Source organism: Chrysochloris asiatica, unplaced genomic scaffold, assembly GCF_000296735.1.
Source record: "Chrysochloris asiatica unplaced genomic scaffold, ChrAsi1.0 scaffold00445, whole genome shotgun sequence".
Lineage (NCBI taxonomy): Eukaryota > Metazoa > Chordata > Mammalia > Afrosoricida > Chrysochloridae > Chrysochloris > Chrysochloris asiatica.
In genome coordinates this window covers 595,901-613,964 of record NW_006408963.1, presented here as the reverse complement: position 1 = coordinate 613,964, position 18,064 = coordinate 595,901, and the positions used below count along the sequence as shown (strand labels likewise).

The 18,064-nt window shown below is 58.3% G+C and overlaps 1 protein-coding gene across 1 annotated transcript; it reads right to left on the bottom strand.

Moving 5' to 3' along the window:
* Positions 1-56: 56 nt before the first annotated feature.
* PLXNB3 (plexin B3) lies at positions 57-11,236 on the bottom strand. Its single transcript, XM_006877222.1, has 35 exons — positions 10,097-11,236; positions 9,747-9,926; positions 9,301-9,429; positions 9,118-9,218; positions 8,571-8,703; positions 8,298-8,454; positions 8,097-8,205; positions 7,876-7,990; positions 7,634-7,759; positions 7,447-7,563; positions 7,149-7,242; positions 6,911-7,080; positions 6,619-6,770; positions 6,347-6,452; positions 5,881-6,011; positions 5,577-5,753; positions 5,297-5,492; positions 4,976-5,215; positions 4,732-4,893; positions 4,501-4,652; positions 4,320-4,420; positions 3,985-4,223; positions 3,725-3,903; positions 3,556-3,622; positions 3,041-3,368; positions 2,862-2,965; positions 2,670-2,763; positions 2,286-2,473; positions 2,037-2,197; positions 1,712-1,859; positions 1,554-1,618; positions 1,404-1,479; positions 1,245-1,319; positions 1,027-1,116; positions 57-479 (listed from the first exon to the last, which is right to left on the bottom strand). Exons 1-35 carry the CDS (start codon positions 11,234-11,236, stop codon positions 57-59), a joined length of 6,225 nt encoding a protein of 2,074 aa, XP_006877284.1.
* Between the last annotated feature and the right edge of the window lie 6,828 nt (positions 11,237-18,064).

The following is an 18,064-nucleotide window of genomic DNA, read 5'->3' as shown; positions in this document are numbered from 1 at the left end:
CAGCTCTGGCGCCCCGGGGCGGCTGCTCCTGTGGGGCCCGGCCACGGCCTAAGCATTTATAGCCTCGGCCGGCTGATCTCACCCGCCTTTATAAATAGCCTCCCAGCTGCTCCGCTGCGGGCAAGGTATGCGGGCGGGCGTGGGGAAGGGGCGGTGCAACCTCGGCGCCCCCCCCCAGCCCGGCCCCCCAGGCCCAGCCCACGAAGGGATGAGGCAGCCAGCCGGCCCCAGACGGAGCCCATGGGCTGCTTGCGCGGGAAATACTGGCTCAACCTCCGAGCTTCAGGGCCCCAGGCAGAGCTCCACACAGGGCCTGGGCCCCCAGCCCCAGCCCCCGCCTGCACTGCAGGATAGAACATTCTCTGATTGCACTCGGCTCCACCCAGTCCCATCAGAACCCGTTGCCTACCCTTCCCGCCTTTCCCGCCGCAGTAACTGGCTCCGGCTTGAGCGGAGGCGACCGCCCCCTCACCGGTCCACTGCCCTTAGGGGCGACAGGAAAAGACCACCATTGCTGCCAAAACTAGGAGCAGGGCAGAGTGGCAGAGTTCTCCGGAGCCAGAAGAATTGGGTGGCCGGACCTGTATGGCCACCCACATCTATCTGATCCTGGCTGTGGTGTGGCTGGGGGAGGGGGGCGCTCGGCCTGGAGCCCGCGGCCAGCAGTCTAGAGGTGCCGCCTTGCAGCTGTTTTGAGTGCCCTTTGAGGAGGAGGGGTGGGGCAAGAGTCCAGAGGGGGGCTTGACATTGAGTGTTGTTCTCTAGAGAGGGGAGACCCTGGGGTCCTGTGTCCCCCACTCTCCCCGAATTACAGAAAAAAGCCGAGGCTGGACTTTTTCTAGAAAGATGTGTTTGTTTTATTTCCAGATGTGATTCTCCAGCAAGCAAATAAATACAATGGGCAAGAAGGGGTGGGGGTGGTTATAAATGAGACAGCCCAGGAGAGAGATGCCTGGCACACACCCCACCCCTCCTTGGCCGGTCCCTTCTCAGTCACTGGCTCCTGCTGGCTCACAGGTGAGTCACTTTGTTCTCTACCAGGGCAGCGATCTGCTGTAGGCGGCAGGCCAGCTGCATCTTCTGACCCACAGGGTCCTCCTCCAGGGCACTGATGATCTGTGTGTGGGAGGGGGGGGAGGGGAAGAGGCCAGCCTGAGGCCTAGGGCTGCCTGGCCATGCTTCATCTCAGCCGGGTCTGCCAGGGCCATCCCGTGCCACCACCACCACCACCCCCGAAGTCTCACCTGGTCATAGTACCTGTGGATGTGTCTGTAGAGCTGCTGCAGGGCTTCCAGGCAGTGGGGGGTAGAGGTGTAGCTCTGGGGGCAGCGCGGGGTGGGGGTGAGACCCTAGTCTCCACCTCCCCATGCTCTCCCTTCCCCCGGTCCCAGGTCGAGCCTCACCCCTGAGAGTTCCGCCAGGACTGAATTCATTTCTTGGTAGCTGGCTGGGGAGCTCTGGCGAATGTCCGCATAGTATCTGGGTGAAGGGACAGAGTTAGGTAGGGGTCAACCCCATCCCCCCAGCCCCTAACTCGCCAGGGGAACACCTACTTCTCTACCATCTGCTTGTAGCGAGGGATCTCCCGAGCGTAGAGCAGCTTGTTCACGGGGGAATCCTGCTCCGGAAGAAGAGGTGGGTGTGAGCTCCTCCCCAGGCCTGCTGGGCCCACCCATCTGTCCCTGGTCCTGAGGCCCAAGGGCACCCTCACCCGGCCCACTTTGTGCTCTGAGAGGGTGCAGGAGTCGATGAAGGTCTGGGCGATGACGGCAAGGATGGCATCCACGTTATCTGACACCCGTACGTCAAAGATAAACTGGGGGTTCTTCAGTGTGTTCACCCAGAACCGCAGCAGCAGGCTGGGGACACAGGCCGGACAGGCTGATGGGTGGCTGCTGAGTCCTCGAACACACTAAGGTCACAGCCCCGGCCCTCATTCCTGTCGGGAACTGTCCTGGTGGCCGAGGACTTGGGAGAGGGACCGGAAGTAGAGGTAGGGAGGAGCAAGGTCAGGGACTTAGCATCGTGGGAGGCACCTGTTGGTTTTCCAGATGTGCAGGGTCTCGGGGTCCTCAATGCTGTGCTTGTCTGCCAGCTCATCCAGGAAGTCAAATAGGTACCTGACAGCGATGGGCACAGGCCGGTTCACACTCAGAATAGACTGGAATGTGTCATCCACAAACTTCTGCAGTGTGCCCTGCAAGGCAGATCCAGCATTGGGGACGTGTAGGGCAGGACAGAGCCAGCTCAGCCAGAGCCCTCCCTGCCTGCCTCCAGGCCCTGACCTTCATGGAGAGCAGGCGGGTGAGGTAGATTTCTGGAATGGCCTTGGCCCGGGCCCGCTCGCGCTCTCGTTCACGCAGGCTGCTGCGCCGAGGCTTGGTCCCTTCCAGTTCCTCGGTGGCCTTCACCAGGTGCCACAGACGGAGCCCACCTTCCTCACCATCCTCGCTGTCCTCCAGCATGGGCGTATCTGAGGGCACCGGGCCTGGCCTCACTCTGTCTGCCTGGGACACCCAGCCCACTTACCCAGTGGGGGACAGGAGAGAAGTTCTGACTGGGGCCCTAGGTCACACTTTGCTCCCTTCTACCTTGAGATCCCCCTCCCTGTGGGCAAGGCCTGGCCTCAGGCCTGGGAAACCTCCTGAGAGATGGTCCAGGGCACTCACTCTCCCCCGAGGGGCAACTCTGGGCCAGAGTCTGGGCGACGGTGCCTGCGTGGTGCAGCCGGGGGATGAGCCCCACTGTTGCTCCGTCTGGGACCTGGCGGGAAGGGGGCAGAGGGCCGGCACATCACCAACCGAACCCTGAGGCAGGGCCGCACCCCTAGTGCTCAGCCTGCCCGAGCCCCACGGTAGCACCTTATAGTGCTGAAGGGTGTTGAGTCTCTTCCAGTGGTTCTGGGTCACTGAGGTCAGGTCTTCATCGGATAGGGTGAGGTGACCAGCCATGCCCGAGCGCCACTCTGGGGTGACAGAAAAGCCAGTCAGCCCCAGCCTGTACAGACTGCCCCTGGGCACGATGGGAAGGGCCCACTCACCGAGGTCTAGGGTGTGCACGGAGGGTCTCTGGGAGAAGGGGGTGCCCTTGTAGACCTGGTCCAGCACCTTCTCCTTGACCTGGGTGATGGTGTCGGTGTCGAGCACTCGGGCCGGCACTCGCTGCCCGCTGTTGGCCCCTGCCACCCCACTGGACCCCGGGTCCACCAGCACCATGAGCGTCAGGGGCCGGAACTCCACATCCTCACGAAGCAGGCGGCTGTCATTCAGGGTGCGCTTGGCCTTGCCTGTTATGGCGTCCACAGGGCCCTTGTCCACCTGGTACTTGATGGCCCGGAAGAGCATGTAAAGCGGCTCACCGGCCACCTCCTGCGATCACCAGGACGGACTTGATGGGTGCAGGAAGCTCAGCTCCCGCCCCTCCTGGCTCCCCTCCTTGTCTAGCCTGGGACATGGTTCGAGACCCTTTCTCTCCCACACCCCTGCCCTGAGGCCCCACCCTGACCAAGTCGGCGTGTGGGAATGAGGAGGGCTGCCGGTGGTCGCTGTCTCTCACCCTCAGGAAGGCATACAGACAGATGGACAGCCAGTTGGTGAGCAGCTTCTCCACCATGCTCTCCGTCCTGCGGGGAGTGCGCCCAGCTCAAGGGGCTTCAGGCCCACCCTGCCCTGCCCCTGCCGCTCCCTCCTCTTGGGTTCCCCAGCCCATCCACCTTAGGGCCCACCTGCGCAGCATGAGCTTGGGGTTCTTGTCCACGTAGTGAGTGGCCAGGTCACTGAGCAGGGTCCTGAGGATGTCAGTCAGGTACTCTAACTTGCCATGCAGTGCCAAGGACAGCAAGGAGGCCACATGACAGCGGTCGCGCTGGGAGAAGCTGGGCTGCTCCTCCAATGTGTGGATGAGCTGGGAGAGGGGTATGCACTCACTTGGAAAGATCCACATCGGCCCCCCCTCCAGCATTCCCTTCCCTCCCAGGACCCTCACTGTGAGGAGGAAGAGCTTGCTGTTCAGCAGGTGGGAGAGCTGGATGAGGCCCTGGCGCACAGTGGCACGCTGACCCTCCTCCTCCTTCTCCTCCTCCTCGGACCCATCGGCCCAGGGCTGCAGCGGGCAGTCTCCATGGCCGGGGAAAAAGACGCGCTCCGCGTACGTGTGGTAGTCCAGAAAGGGGATCCCGCTGGCCTCCAGGTCGCTGCTGAGGTCGGTCATTTCTGTCATTAGGTCTGCAGACCAATACAGAGGCGGTGAGGGTGGACCTCGACTGAGCCCTTGTGACCCTCTTGTGACATGGGTCGTCGCGCTCACGCCCCACGCTGCACCTGTGAACTCCTTGCGGCACTGGTCACCCACGCCGACCTCCAGGCTCTCGAGTTGCACCAGCACCTTCTGGTAGTCCCGCAGGGCCTGCTTGCTCTTGTGCCTGGAGCCCAGGGTCCGAGTCAGGCCCAGGGCTGAAGCCACCCTTCTTCCCATAGGAGGCCGGGGAGGTGGGCACCTCACCTGTACATGAGCGTGAGCAGCAGGACAGCGGCCGTCAGCAGCGCAGCACCCAGCCCCAGGCCCACCTGGGCCTCCACGGGGAATGAGGCCAGCATGGGCTCCGCCTCGTACTGCACGGGGCCCAGTGCCAGCCGCACATTGCCCATGTGCACCTGTGGGTGGGTACACGGGCTTGAGGTGAGGGACTTGGCTGTTGGCTGCCCACCACCCGCTGCCCACCCGAAACCTCACCACAAACTGAGGCAGGCTGCTGGAACCATTGTTGGGCTGTGGGGCACGCTGTGGGGGCAGGCAGTACAGGTGGGTAAGGGTGAGCGTCTTCACCAAGCACTCTTCGTCCCCGATGAGCACGCGCACTTCTTCCTTGCTGATGGCCAGGTTGAGGCCCTCGCCCTGGGGTTGGAGCCTGAGCCTCAGCTGCGTCCCCATCTCACCACGCACCCACCCACCCATCTGAGGCCCGAGCAAGCCTCACCTCCACGTCCAGCACATTGCCTGGCTTCAGGAGGTAGGGTCGGGTAGGGCTCTCTCGACTGAGGGGCGCCAGCCGGGGGTTGGGCTGGTAGAGGAAGGCCTGGCCCCCACTGGCCCTGGTGAAGTCCACGTGCATGTCATCCAGGGTGAAGAAGACACGGTGTGGGCGGGCGCCGTCAGGCACGGCGGGGCTCAGACAGAGGAGGAGGCTGGATGAGTTGACGGAGCAGACAGTGGAGCACTGTGGGAGGCAGCGGGTGGGCACAGGGCCTCAGTTGGGGTGCTCTCCCCTCCCCCCTTCCCATTAGCAGTGGGGGCTCACCTGCAGCAAGCCCCCCTCAAGCTGAACACAAGCCTGGGGATCCGCAGCAGGGACCCCACAGCTCTGCCTTGGTTCCGGGTCCTGGGGCTGGGCCAGTGTGCCTCCTGCCTGGCCCTCAGCCTCCAGCCACACAGACAGCAACGGCCGCCGCACCACATCCAGGCCGGAACCCCGGACACGGATCAAGCGCCCGCCCCTGCACCAGGACAGCAGTCAGTCTGGCAGAGGGGTGGCCCCAGCTCCCACCTCAGAGGGCCCGGGGGCCTGTCCAGCTTCTCACCCCCGGAAGCTGACGCTGGGCTCAGCTGCCAAGAGCTGGGGGTTGGCTGTGTAGAGGAAAGGGGTAGACAGCAGCAGGCGCTGGGCCTTGCCGAAGACCACTCGCACGGTGGCTTTTCCTGGGGCTGCCCGGGGCATGGTGTGGCACAGGATGACTTCAGGACACACGGGCTCCCGGCTGTAGGGGCGGGAAGAGGGGTGTCCTCTGTGCCTGTGGCCCCAGGCTGACCACACAAGAGGCCCCTGAGTCCACCCCTCCCCCTGTTCAGAGGGGAACACTGCCTAGTGGCAGGGCAGGTACTCACATGGGGCAGGGCTGGCCCCCAACAAAGGCGCTGACGTTGCCCCCAGTCTGGAGGTGCTGCCCATGGATGGTGAGCTGGGTTCCCCCTGCTTGTGGACCCCACCGGGGGCTCAGGCTCAGCAGGACAGGGTCCTGGGGAACAGGGTGGGCTGGGCCAGGCCTGGCAGCCTGATGCTGCTCCTGTTTACCTCTCAGCCCCTGTCCCCATGGCCCCTAGACTGTTAGAGCTGCATAACCCAAGCCCACTTCTCATTCTTGTCCCCTGGGCTACTGTCCAGTTTCCCTTCCTCAGGCTTTTTGTCCTTGCCCTTGGTGCACCACGTGGGCCAGGCAGACCTCCTGATGATGATCTCCCATCCCCACTGCTTCCGCCTGAGGCTCCCAGGCCCCGTGACCCGTCCCAGGCCTGCCACCTTGTCAAACTCACAGCGGTCATCTGCCTGGACGCACCCTGGGTGGGCACTGACCTGGTAAATGAAGTGCTGGATCGAGATGCCCGGTGGCCGACTCTTAATGGCCACTTGAACTGGCCCAGTGGTGCCGTTGGGGGCAGGTGACGTCACGCACACAATCCTGAGGAGTGAAGGCCTGGTGAGGTGGAGCTCCTTGGCTCCTGTGTGCTCAGTCCTTTCCTGGCCTGCCAGCCCCCTTCCCACTGCCAGCTCCCCTTGACTCGGGTGGCCTTATTTCTCTCAGGGTGGCCGGGGTCTTTGTGCTTCTGCCTGCCTTGGCATCTCACCGGGTAGAGATCTGATAGAGAGCTGGGTCAGGGCTGCAGGGCTGGCCGGCCACGCTAACGGCGTCCTGCACCTCGGTGAAGTCCCGGCCCAGGTTCGAACCGAGGATTGTGAGGGCCAGGCCTCCCTCTGGGGGACCCGTCTGGGGCTCAATCTGTAGCCATGAAGGAGGAACAGAAAATGGCCTGCTCCAAACAGCCGCAGCTTCAGGCAGGCCTGCTCAACCATAGGCTTGGGGCCCTGGAGCAAGGGAGGCGACGGGGAGGCAAGGCTTGACCTGCCGAGGGTCCTCACCGAGAAAATGCTGGGCCTGGGACAGAGCTGCTGGGCGGCCCCGGGGGGGCACAGGGGCCCGTAGCGACAGGCTGGCGGGCTATGGTTGCACCACAGGCAGCCCAGGCTCCTGTTGGCTGCCTGGCAGTGGCTGCAGTCGGGGTGGCCCACGGCACAGTCATACAAAGTCACTGGGGAAAGTCAGGCAGTGTTGAGGCCCCTCCCCTGGACCATTGGCCCACCCCCACCCCCAGCTCACCATGAAGAGGGCCTGCATTGTCCAGGCGCTGGGTCTCGCCTCGTGTGACGTAGATGGGCACACGGAGCTCACGTTGAGAGGTCGCGGGGTGGAACTGTGGGAGGAGGCCTGGGTCAGGGTACCCGACCTCTGCCTCCAGACACCCCCCAGAATGGGTACGATTGTTCAGAGCCCAGGGCAAAGGCAAAGGCACACAGCAGGCACTCAAGAGGGAGGGCATATGACGAGATGGGCGCCCATCCCAGGGCTGCGGGACATGCCCCATGTGGTGAGTTGGTGGTAGGGGGCAACTGCCCACCTGCTGGGCCTGGCAATGGATGAGGCCCCTGTCCCCGGTGGTCTCCTCCAAGGAGGCTGGCAGCCTCCCAAGCTCTCCTGGCAGCTGTAGCCAGCAGTGGAAGGAGGCAGGCTGGCCCTAGGGCAGGGGGACAGGGTCAGGGTCCCGGTAAAATGCCTGTCCCTGCCCCTGCCCCATCCCCACTCACTCGGAAATGCTCAAGGTTCCGCACACGCAACACCAAGCGGCTCTCCCAGCCCACAGGCACCAGTAGGGGACCTGCAAGACCCTCAACCTGAGGACAAGCCTCAGGGCCCCGCTCCTGGATGTCCACCTGGGAAAACGAGACCCCCAGAGCCCTTGATAACTCAAGGGTCCTGGACAAGGAGGGCATAGGGTAGAGTAGCCAAAAGTGGGAGAGGTGAACCCTCGCCCACCGACCCCACCCACCTCCTGAGCGCTGTAGACAGTCCTCTCGCCTTCGGGACAGCGCTCTCCATGCACGCACTGGTTGCTCTTGGGGCACCAGTGGCACCGCCAGAGGCTTCCCACGCAAGTGTGGCACCTGGAAGGGCAAGAAGGGGTTCAGTCTGGTGGGTCAGGGTCCTCACCTTCCCACCCCACGCCCCACGCCTGCCCTCCGCCCAAGAGGAGTCAGCCTGGGAGCTCACGGGGCAGCCTCATCCAAGGCCTGCACGGCACTGCAGTCGTAGAAGGAAAAATTGGCAGCAGCTACAACCACATCCTCAAACATCAGGGCCAGGACTACGGTGACATGGTCTGGGAGTACAAAGGGGTGGCAGAGTGGGTCAACGAGCCGCCTGCCTCCTCCGGCTCCTGCTGGGGTCCCTTGCCCTGCCTCCAGACCTCACCTGTGCCTGGAGGGTTAGGTGGCACCTGTTCATGGGCAGGTGTGACACAGGTCACATGGGGCCCTTCCACGTGAGCCAAGCTGTCGTAGTCTCCAAAGGCACAGTGGAAGTACTCGTCCAAGGACAGGGCAGGCAACCAGGGGACAGAGAGGGTGACCTGAGACATGCGGGAGGAACCCGAGTGAGCTAGTGCTGGGGCAGATGCAGGTGGGCGGGGCACCTCCAGCAGAGCCATCCCCATCACAGGCCTGAGTCTCGGCCCAGCTGTCCTACCTGGCCCTGCTCCTGGCGGGGATGTTGGGCTGGTTGCAGAGCTTGGATGTATGGGCAGCGGCTGCCCTCCTCATAGCTCCATAGCCACTGGTTCGGCTGAGCCGCCTGCTGACACTGACCCTTCCGGGTACACCTGGCGGGCAGGGGCCCATTGGGTCGCTGCAGGGTCTCAGGACCTTTGACCCTCATCACCCAGCCCATTCAGATGGCCCGGTTGGAGCACAGTGAGGGGAGCATGAAGGGGGCCAAACACAGTACTTCACAGTGGAGGTGAGAAGGAAGCTGCCGGCTGGTAGGAGGCAGGGGAGGCTATGGACCCATGGTCAGCTGGCTGGGATCATGGGAACACGAGGATGGGATGGAGGCCAAGGTTGGGGCTCCGAAACGAGACATGCATAGCATCTGTGCAAGGGGGTGCCGACCCAATAGTGGGCTGAGGGGATGAGGCGGGAGGGAGTGCTCAGTGATGACACCATTCTGTCACTCAACCAGCTGGGGCCAGGAGATGGCTGAGGCACCCGACCCACCCCGCCAGGGCAGTGCTTACCTGCCCTGGAGAACACACCAGCCACAGAGTGGGTCCCGAGCCTGCAGGCAGCTGGCACAGTCAGGAAAGTTGGGGCAGGCTGCCACTGGCACCCTGTCCACCTGTGTGGGCAGCAAGGCAACAGGCTGTGGGTGTGGCTCCTGGGGCCCTGTGCACCTCGTCCCTGCCTGAGGCGGCTCTCACCTGCTGGGCGGTCAGGACATAGAGATGGCTGCCACTGCCATCCACCAACAAGTCGGGACTGATGGCTGAGCCCAGGGGCCCCACTTGTCGGGAGTAGTACACCTGGCCTTGGGAGCCATTGAGAAAGACCTGGAGGCGGAGGGCAGGGTGGGGACACGAAAGCAGAGCTGAGTCCTGCCCTATACACAAGCATTCCCAGGGGAGAGCCAGCTTCCCCAGCTCCCAGTTCCCCTCCCATCTGACCAGGGAGACCATTCCACGTTACTGAGGGTCCAGTCGGCAGCACCAGGCCTGGGATGCCCACCCCCCCCCCAGGGGAGGTCCTCCACCCTGTGGGCTGGAGCTGCCATCTGGAGAAGGCAGCGAGCAGGACTGGGGCCAGCAGGTTGAGGGCGGCCTGACGGCTTCCCTGGCAGCCCAGGGCCCCTCCCTTAGCAGGCCCTCACCTTGTGTAGCTGGCCCTGCGTATCCCCCAGGAAGACCACCGTGTGTCCGTCAGCCTGGAGGGCGGCCACCGCGCTGACGGACTGCTCAAGCAGCAGAAGAGGCTTGGCCTCTAGGGGCCGGCGGCCAGCAATGGGGCTGGGAGTGTGCTCATCACCACAGGGGTATGACTCGGGGGAATCCTGGGGGCAGGAAGGGCGGGAGGCAGTGTGACATGCTTGTAGGACAGGGAGAGGGATATGGAGGGGGCGGGGTGGTGGTGGTCACATCTGAGCTCTAGGCTGCCCCCCTCCAGACCTGTGGGGTGCAGGTGATGGGAGGCAGGGGTGAGGGACTTCTCCAGCATACTCACAGGGGGTAGGGTGACGCAGCGCGATGTCACTCCATATTCCACGGTGGCTTCTTCCGAGCCACTGGGGGCCCGTCCGGCCGCTGTGTAGCAGAGGCGCCGGGCCTCCTCCATGCTGGCGTCCAGCTGGGTCAAGGGAAAGGCACACAGGGCAGCCCGCGTCCCCAGAGGGCCAGCAGCAAATGCTCCCAACAGTGTGCCCGGGGCCAGGAAGGCCGCCTGGACAAGGCCCTGGCCATGGCATGCCAGGGGCACCTCCACATAGGAGTAAAGGTTGGCGTCACCCAGACAGACTCGGGCCACATAGGAGCGGTACTCCGCCTGAGTCCGGGCTCCGCGGCGGCGGAAGATGAAGTAGGCAGAGCGGGCGTCGGCAAAGGCACCAATGTAGCTGTTGTTGTAGTCAGAGAAATCCCCCACCACAAGGCGGCCCAAGCCTTCGCTGGAGAAAGGCTGTGGCCCAGCCAGCTGGCGCACAGTCAGTGGAGGGACACCGCCAGACAATTTGCCTGCCAATCCTCTGGCCACCAGCAGGAGGTCTCGTCCAGGCCCGGGCACCACCAGGCCCACCGTGGCCACTCCAGGAGCATTGGCAGCCACAAATTGTCCATCGCCAGGGTCCTCAGCCTGGTACAGGAGCTCTGTCACATCCTGGAGGCGTCGTTTCTCACACACACCCTGCCGCACCTGCCCGCAGGCCACCAGCTCCCTGGCCCGGCTGCTCACCAGCAGTAGCTGGTTAGCATTATCCGTGAGCTGGGCCTGCGGGCACTCAGCTGGGTCTCGGAAGGGCACGCAGTCAGGGCTGTCAAGGACAGGCCCCGTGACAGCCATGGTCTCCAACTGCAGCTCAGGGCTGAGCTGAAAGAGGCGGTTCACAGCGCCCACGTAGAGTGAGTCCTCTGTCAGTGCCAAGTGATTGAAGGTGGTGTTGGGGGCGAAGAAACGGTGGGCCATAGTTAAAGGTGGGGCCAACAGCAGCAGCAGCAGCGGCAGCAAGAGGTCAAGACGGAAGGGAGGCCGGGGGGCCATCATGGGATCCTGGGGGAGAGCCAGCAGTGAGGACAGGGACAAGACAGAGAAAAGAGAAAAGCAGGGGGTGAGAGAAGAGGAACCGAGAGGAGGGGCAAAGAGAACGCCCATGACCACAGACAGACAGAGGGACTTGGAGGGATGGAGTGGTAAGGGAGGATGGGCCAGCCTGAGGCAGTGGGGATGGAGGGGCTGCTGGCATGGCCACAGGGGTGTGCGATCTTGTGTTCTTGAATCCAGCATAGAAAGGGAGACCCTCTCAGGGTGAGCAAGCTGCACTGGGCTGCCAGAGGGAGAGAAGCTGAGGGGAAATGGAGGCAGGCAGTTGGACACTGGTGGCCAGGGCCAGTGTGGGTAGAGCTGGGTGCGGTCAGGGCTGGGCTGGGAGAGAGTTGGGAGCAGCAGAGAGGCAGGAGTGATTTGGGCCCGGGGGTGGGAGGCACCATAAGTCTGGGCATAGGAGCTAAGGTATTAGAAGAAGAGGGGAGGGGGCATGGGAAGAGACCAGGAGGGAGGAAGAGAAAGGCCAAGAAGCCCAGACCCCCAGATGGCTCCTACAGTCCTGCTGTGTGACCGGTTCCTGCAACGAATCCCCTGCCTCTCCACCTCCAGGAGCCCCGAGCAGGCGCCCTCAGCTGCCTGGAGCCAAGGATTTGTGAGCTCTAGGGGGGTGGGCACATGGCCGGCATCTACCCTGGGCTGGGACCCTAGTCCCTTATCTCAGGAGCGCAGACGGGAAAGCGAGGGCAGCTAGGGCTGCCACAGGGCTTCCTCTTGCCTGGCCTATCTCCTGCGGTGTCTGTGCCCAGGGGGAGGCAGGGCGGGGGCTGTGAGACATTCTTGAGGGCCAGGGTCCGGGACACTTACTGAAGCTGAGCCGACTCCTGGACGACGACGCAGGACCACAGACAGAAAGCACGTCTCCTCAGTTCAGCTGCCCTAGGGCAGTGGGGCCAGGCACAAGATGGTTGGGGGGGGCATTGTCCTGAGTGGGAGGGAGACGCAGAGGCTCGGCCCCATTCCTGCTGGACTGGGGGGAGGAGGGCGGCAGGGGGCTGAGGGCCTGACGGCTAGGCTCGGCCACAGCTGGCAGCTTTGTCAATAGTGGCCAGGGCCAAGCCAGCCCTGCCTCCACCCCAACAATGTCGCCTCTGTCCCAACTCCCAGGCCCAGGGCCCGTTATCTGGTACTATTACCCCCCACCCCCACCCCGACAGGGGGTTCTGGGTAGGGGGCTCCCTGCCACTCCTACACCAGGGAGACACCCACTGGGATGTGGGGACAAAGGGTATCCTCCAGCCAGAGAAATGAGCCCAGCCTGCTCCCTGTCCCTTTGCAAGGGTTGCGATGGGCCATGGAGACCCCTCGGGAGGGCCAGCGGCTCCAAGCCCTCGAAATGCCAGTCTCGGTCTTGGTAATCTTAGCGCCTTTGTCCAGGCTGGGGGCAGGGGAGATGCGGACAAAGGCAGGAGCCCATCCAGAAGACTGGCCCAAGAGCCAGCCACCAGGCTGCCCCTCCCCAGCCCCACCCCCAGAGGTTGGCAAAGTCGTGCCAGGTACAGCATGGTGGCAGTGGGCAGTGCCACTGAGGGAAAGATGTGCCAGAGGGGTCTGAGGCAGAGACCTCAGTGAGTGCAAACAGGCCATCAGGGATCCACCCTCGCCCGCCCCGCAATAAAGCCTGGGGTAAGGAGGGGAGGGGGCAGAGGCACAGCTGGCTCCCCTCTCCTCCCAGGCCACTAGCAGCACACCAAGCTGGCAGAGCTGAGACCCCGAGTCACAGGGACGTGTTGAGATTTGGGTCCCTACTTGTCCCCCAGCACACAGCAGTCTCAGGCTCCTGGCTGGGCCGGTTGGGTGGCTGTGGGGGAGGGAAGCTTGGCGGGCCACCTCCCTATACCGCACCCTGCCAGGGCCGGTATCGGCTTGCCTCTCTCCCGTTTTGGGGCAGAAGCCCCCTGGTTCCCAGCTCCAAGGCCACCTCCTTGGGTATCATAATCCCAGGCATCAGTAGGTGCCATCGCAGGGCCTAGGACAGGTGCCCAAGGGCCTTTACCTGAGCTAGCTGGTCCACCCTGAGAGCCCCCTGGTTTCCTGATGTCCCAAGCACACCCCGCAGCACCCTTCACCCAGCAGCCCCTGCCCCTAGGAGGTGCAGCCGGGCGCCTGCCTACCTGAGAGGCCGGGTGGGCGGCAGGCGAGGAGCAGCTGGTGGCTCTGGAAGAGTCGTCCCCCGCGGAGCCCCAGCCTCCCTCCTCACAGTGCAAGCGCCAGCCCGACTCATCCCAGGGCTTGGCCCGGCCCGGCCCCTCCTCGCCCTCCCCATTGCCCGACGGTGCAGGGCAGGGCGCTGCTGCCCTCTGCCGGCTTCGGCGAGCACAGCGGAGGGCGGCCGAGGGCACCTGGCCAGCGCAGGTGAGTGGAACAAGACCCTCCTGAAACCCTCTTCGAAGTGCCTGTGGGATGCCCACCTCCACCTGTGCCAGGAACTTCTTGGGTTCCCTGGACAGAGGTGGGATTGGAACCTAGGCCTACGCCCTGAACCACCGAACAGTGGCATCACTAGGGTTGGGGTCACCCAAAGAGCCTATGAAAGAGGGATGGTAGGGCGTGGCGGAGTTAGGGGGCTGGCCCTCGGGGGCGGGGCAGGGCCCAGCTCACTGACCCATTCTCTGCTTTCAGCCAAGATCCATCTGACATCAGCAATGATATCCCTACTTCCATGTCCTCTTCTGAATCCGACTTGAATTTCTGGCGGCTCTCTGTCAATGTGTGGTTGCAGCCATTTTTGAATTATCGTCAGCAGAATTTTACTTGTATGTGATATTAACGATATTGTTTAGTGATTTCCACATTCCACTGGGTCACCTCTCTTCAGAATGGGCAGAAATAGGATAGATCCCTCCAATCACTTGCCAGGGGCCTGTCCTTCACTTTTCTTGGCATGGATGAGTGAGTGGCTCTAGTGCTTCAACAGTTTGTGGAAAGATTTCAGTTTGTACTCTGTCAATTTCCAGAGCCTTGTTTCCCGCCAAGGCCTTCACTGCAGCTTGGCCTTCTTCCTTCAGGATCACTGGTTCGTGATCATATGTTGCCTCTTGAAATGGCTGGACATTTGGGCATTTCTTTTTGGTACAGTGACTCTGTGTATTCCATTTCTTTTGATGCTTTCTGCATCATTCAATATTTTGCCCAGAGAATCCTTCATTATTTCGAGTTCACGTTTGAATTTTTTTCTTCAATTCTTTCAGCTTGAGAAATGCTGAGCGGGTTCATCTCTTTTGGTTTTCTAACTCCAGGTCTTTGCATATTTCGTTATAATACTTGACTCTGTCTTCTCGAGTTGCCCTTGGAATTTTATGTTCAGTTCTTTCATCTCTTCCATTCACTTTAGCTTCCCTAAGCTCAAGGGCATGTTTCAGAATCCCTTCTGACATCCATTTTGTTTTTTGTTTTCTTTAGTGTCTTTTTAATGACTTTTGCTTTCTTCCCATATGATGTTCTTGATATTATCCCATAGCTAGTCTGGTCTTCGGTCATTGGTGTCTAATGTATCAAATCTGTTCTTGAGATGGTCTCTAAATTCAGGTGGGATATATGCCAGGTTAAATTTTGGCTTTTGTGCACTTGTTTTAATTTTCTTCAGCTTCAGCCTGAACTTGCATAGGAGCAATTGATGGTCTGTTCCATAGTCTGCCCCTGGCCTGTGTTGGCTGATGATATAGAGCTTTTCCACCATCTCTTCCCACAAACATAGTCTATTTTATCCCCGTGTATTCCATCTGGTGGGGGCCATGTATATATATAGTTATCTTTTTACGTTGTTTTAAAAAGATATTTGCAATGCATAAGTCATTGGTCTTATATATTTTATCGTGCAAATCTCAAGCATCATTTATATCACCAAAGCCATATTTTCCAACCACTGATCCTTCCTTATTGTTTCCAATTATCCGATTCCATTCACCAGTAATTATCAATGCATCATGATTGCATGTTTTATCAATTTCATACTGAAGAAGTTGGTAAAATTCTTCAATTTCATCCTCACTGACTTTAGTGGTTAGTGTGTAAATTAGAATAATAGTGGTATTATTGTAATAGTGGGCTTCCTTGTAGACATATGGATATTATCCTATCATAGACAGCATTCATTGGACTTTAAGACAAATCTTGAAATGTTCTTTTTGGCAATAAATTTGACCCTTTCCACTTCAATTTGTCATTCCCGTCATAGTGAACTGAACCATGTGATTGTCAGATTCAAAATGGCCCACACCAGTTCATTTCAGCTCACTCGTGCCTAAGATATTGATGTTTATGTGTTCCATTTCATTTTTTACAACTTCCAATTTTCCTACAGTCTTACTTCGTACATTCCATGTTCTGATTAGTAATTGATATTTGCAGCTGTTTCCCCTCATTTTGAGTTGTGTCCATCAGCAAATGAAGGTCCTGAAAGCTTTATTCCATTCACTTCATCATGAACAACACTCTACTTTGAGGAGGCAGGTCTTACCCAGTCATATTTTGAGTGCCTTCCAACCTGAGGGGCTCATCTTTCAGTACTCGATTGTGACCATGTTCTTCTGCTGTGCATAATGCTGTCATCTTCTGGCACTATATCGGGCAGTGTTCCACTTCTATTCATAAGCTTCTCGGTGGCTCAACTATCTGAACTATTCTGCCTCTTCTTCTTCCTAGCCTGGAAGCTCTGCTGAAACCTGCCTACCAGCAACTTGCAAGCCAGCAGAGCATGAAAAACTGACAGATGAATGGTGGGAAGAAGTTGATAGAATGCTTCAATTTCACCATCAGCTGTAAACATCCATTAATAATTGAAATATGGAATGTACAAAGAAGGAATCTAGGAAAATTGGAAGTTGTCAAAACTGAAATGGAACGCATAGAGATCTGTACCCAAGCCGTTAGTGAGCTGAAATGGCCTTTTGGAATTCAGCCATCATATGGTGGCTTGCATGTTGCTGTGAAGCTAGAAGCTATGCTACCACTATCTTGAATGCCGGCAGGGTCACTCATGGTGGACAGGTTTCAATTGAGCTTCCAGACTAAGACAGACTCAGAAGATGGAGAGACGGGCTGCTTCTGAATGTTTACCCACGGACTATCTTATGGGTAGCAGTGGAATGCTGTCAGACAGCAGCAGAAGATTGACTATTGAAACACGATGAGGAGCACTCGAACATCGTCAGATCTGGTGCCAGCAGATGAGCTCCTCAGATTAGAAGGCACTCAAAATACGACTGGGGAAGAGCTGCCTCCTCAAAATAGGGCTGACCATGATGATGTGAATGGAGTGACACCTTCAGGACCTTCATTTGCTAAAGAGGCACAAGTCAAAATGAGGAGAAACAGCTGTAAATATCCATTAATAATAAGAATGTGCAATGTATGAAGTATGAATCTAGGAAAATCAGAAGTTATCAAAAATGAATTAACATTGATATCCTAGGCATTGGTAAGCTGAAATGGACTGGTATTGGCCATTCTGAATCTGACAATCACATGGTTTGCTATGTCAGGAATGACAAATTGAAGAGGAATGGCGTTGCATTCATTATCAAAAAGAATATTTCATCACCTATCTTGAGTATGTATAATACTGTCTGTGATGGAAAAATATCCATATGCTTACAAGGAAGATCAGTTATTCAAATTTATGCATCAACCACTAAAGCCAATAATGGTGAAATTGAAGAATTCTACCAACCTTTTCAGTCTGAAATTGATCAAATATGCAATCAAGATATATTGATAATTACTATTGATTGGAATGCAAAGGTTGGAAACAAAGAGGAACAATTGGTAGCTGGAAAATATGGTCTTGGTGATAGAAACGATCCTGGAGATTGTATGATAGAATTTTTCAAGACCAATGATTCCTTCACTGCAAATACCTTTTTTAAACAACATAAATGACGATTATACACATGGACCTCACGAGATGGAATACACAGAAGTCAAATTGACTACATCTGTGGAAAGAGATGATGGAAAAGCTCCATATCATCAGTCAAAACAAGGCCAGGGGCAGACTGCAGAAGCTGAAGCCGAAGAAAGTTAAAACAAGTTCACAAGAGCCAAAATATGAACTTGAACATATCCTACATGAAGTTCAAGATCATCTCAAGAACAGATTGGATGCATTAGACACTAATGAACGAAGACCAGAAGAGATGTGGGATGACCTCAAGAACATCATACAGGAGGAAAACAAAAGGTTATTAAAATGACAAGGAAGAAAAAAAAAAGACCAAAATGGATGTCAGAAGAGACTCTGAAACTTGCTTTCCAGTGTAGAGATGCTAATGCAAATGGAAGAAATGAGGAGGTAAAAGAGCTGAACAGAAATTTTCAAAGACTAGCTCGAGAAGACAAAGCCAAATATTATAATGAAATCTGCAAAGATAGAAGCCCCAAAGGAAAGAACACACTGAGCATTTCTCAAGCTGAAAGAACTGAGGAAAAAATCCAAGCAATACTTTGCAATACTGAAGAATTTTTCTTGGCAAAAAACTGAGTGATACAGAAAGCATCAAAAGAAAATGGAACAAGCAACATGCTTGCCCAGAAAACATCAAGGCAAGTGGTCGGGTCCCCTCAGAGAAAACCCCCTTCCAAGACTAAGACTCAATGGGAATACACGCTGTGATGATGGGTGACCACGCTCGACACCAATAAGGGGAAGTGAGGGAAAAACAGCTGTGAACCCGCGTGAAGACTGGTTGGCTAGCAGTGTGGCAAGACCTGGGGACTCTTGGGCCCAGAGTCAGTGACATAGCCACAGATGACTAGAGTGGAGAGTGAAGCGTCCAGCCGATAAGAGAGGGCATATGCATAAGAACACCCACACTTGCAGATAATACCTACTTGTCCGGGCTTCGATGACTGGATGATCGGAGCTCAACCAGAAGTAAA

What these genes read in the sequence shown, in the direction of transcription:
- PLXNB3 (XM_006877222.1), bottom strand. Translation starts at nt 11,236, where the DNA reads ATGGGCGTTCTCTTTGCCCCTCCTCTCGGTTCCTCTTCTCTCACCCCC. An exon ending in CCCAGCGTCAGCTTCCGGGG is followed by an intron (nt 5,493 to 5,576) that starts GTGAGAAGCTGG and finishes GTCCTGGTGCAG; the next exon opens with GGGCGGGCGCTTGATCCGTG. An exon ending in GCAAGCTCTTCCTCCTCACA is followed by an intron (nt 3,904 to 3,984) that starts GTGAGGGTCCTG and finishes CCCCTCTCCCAG; the next exon opens with CTCATCCACACATTGGAGGA.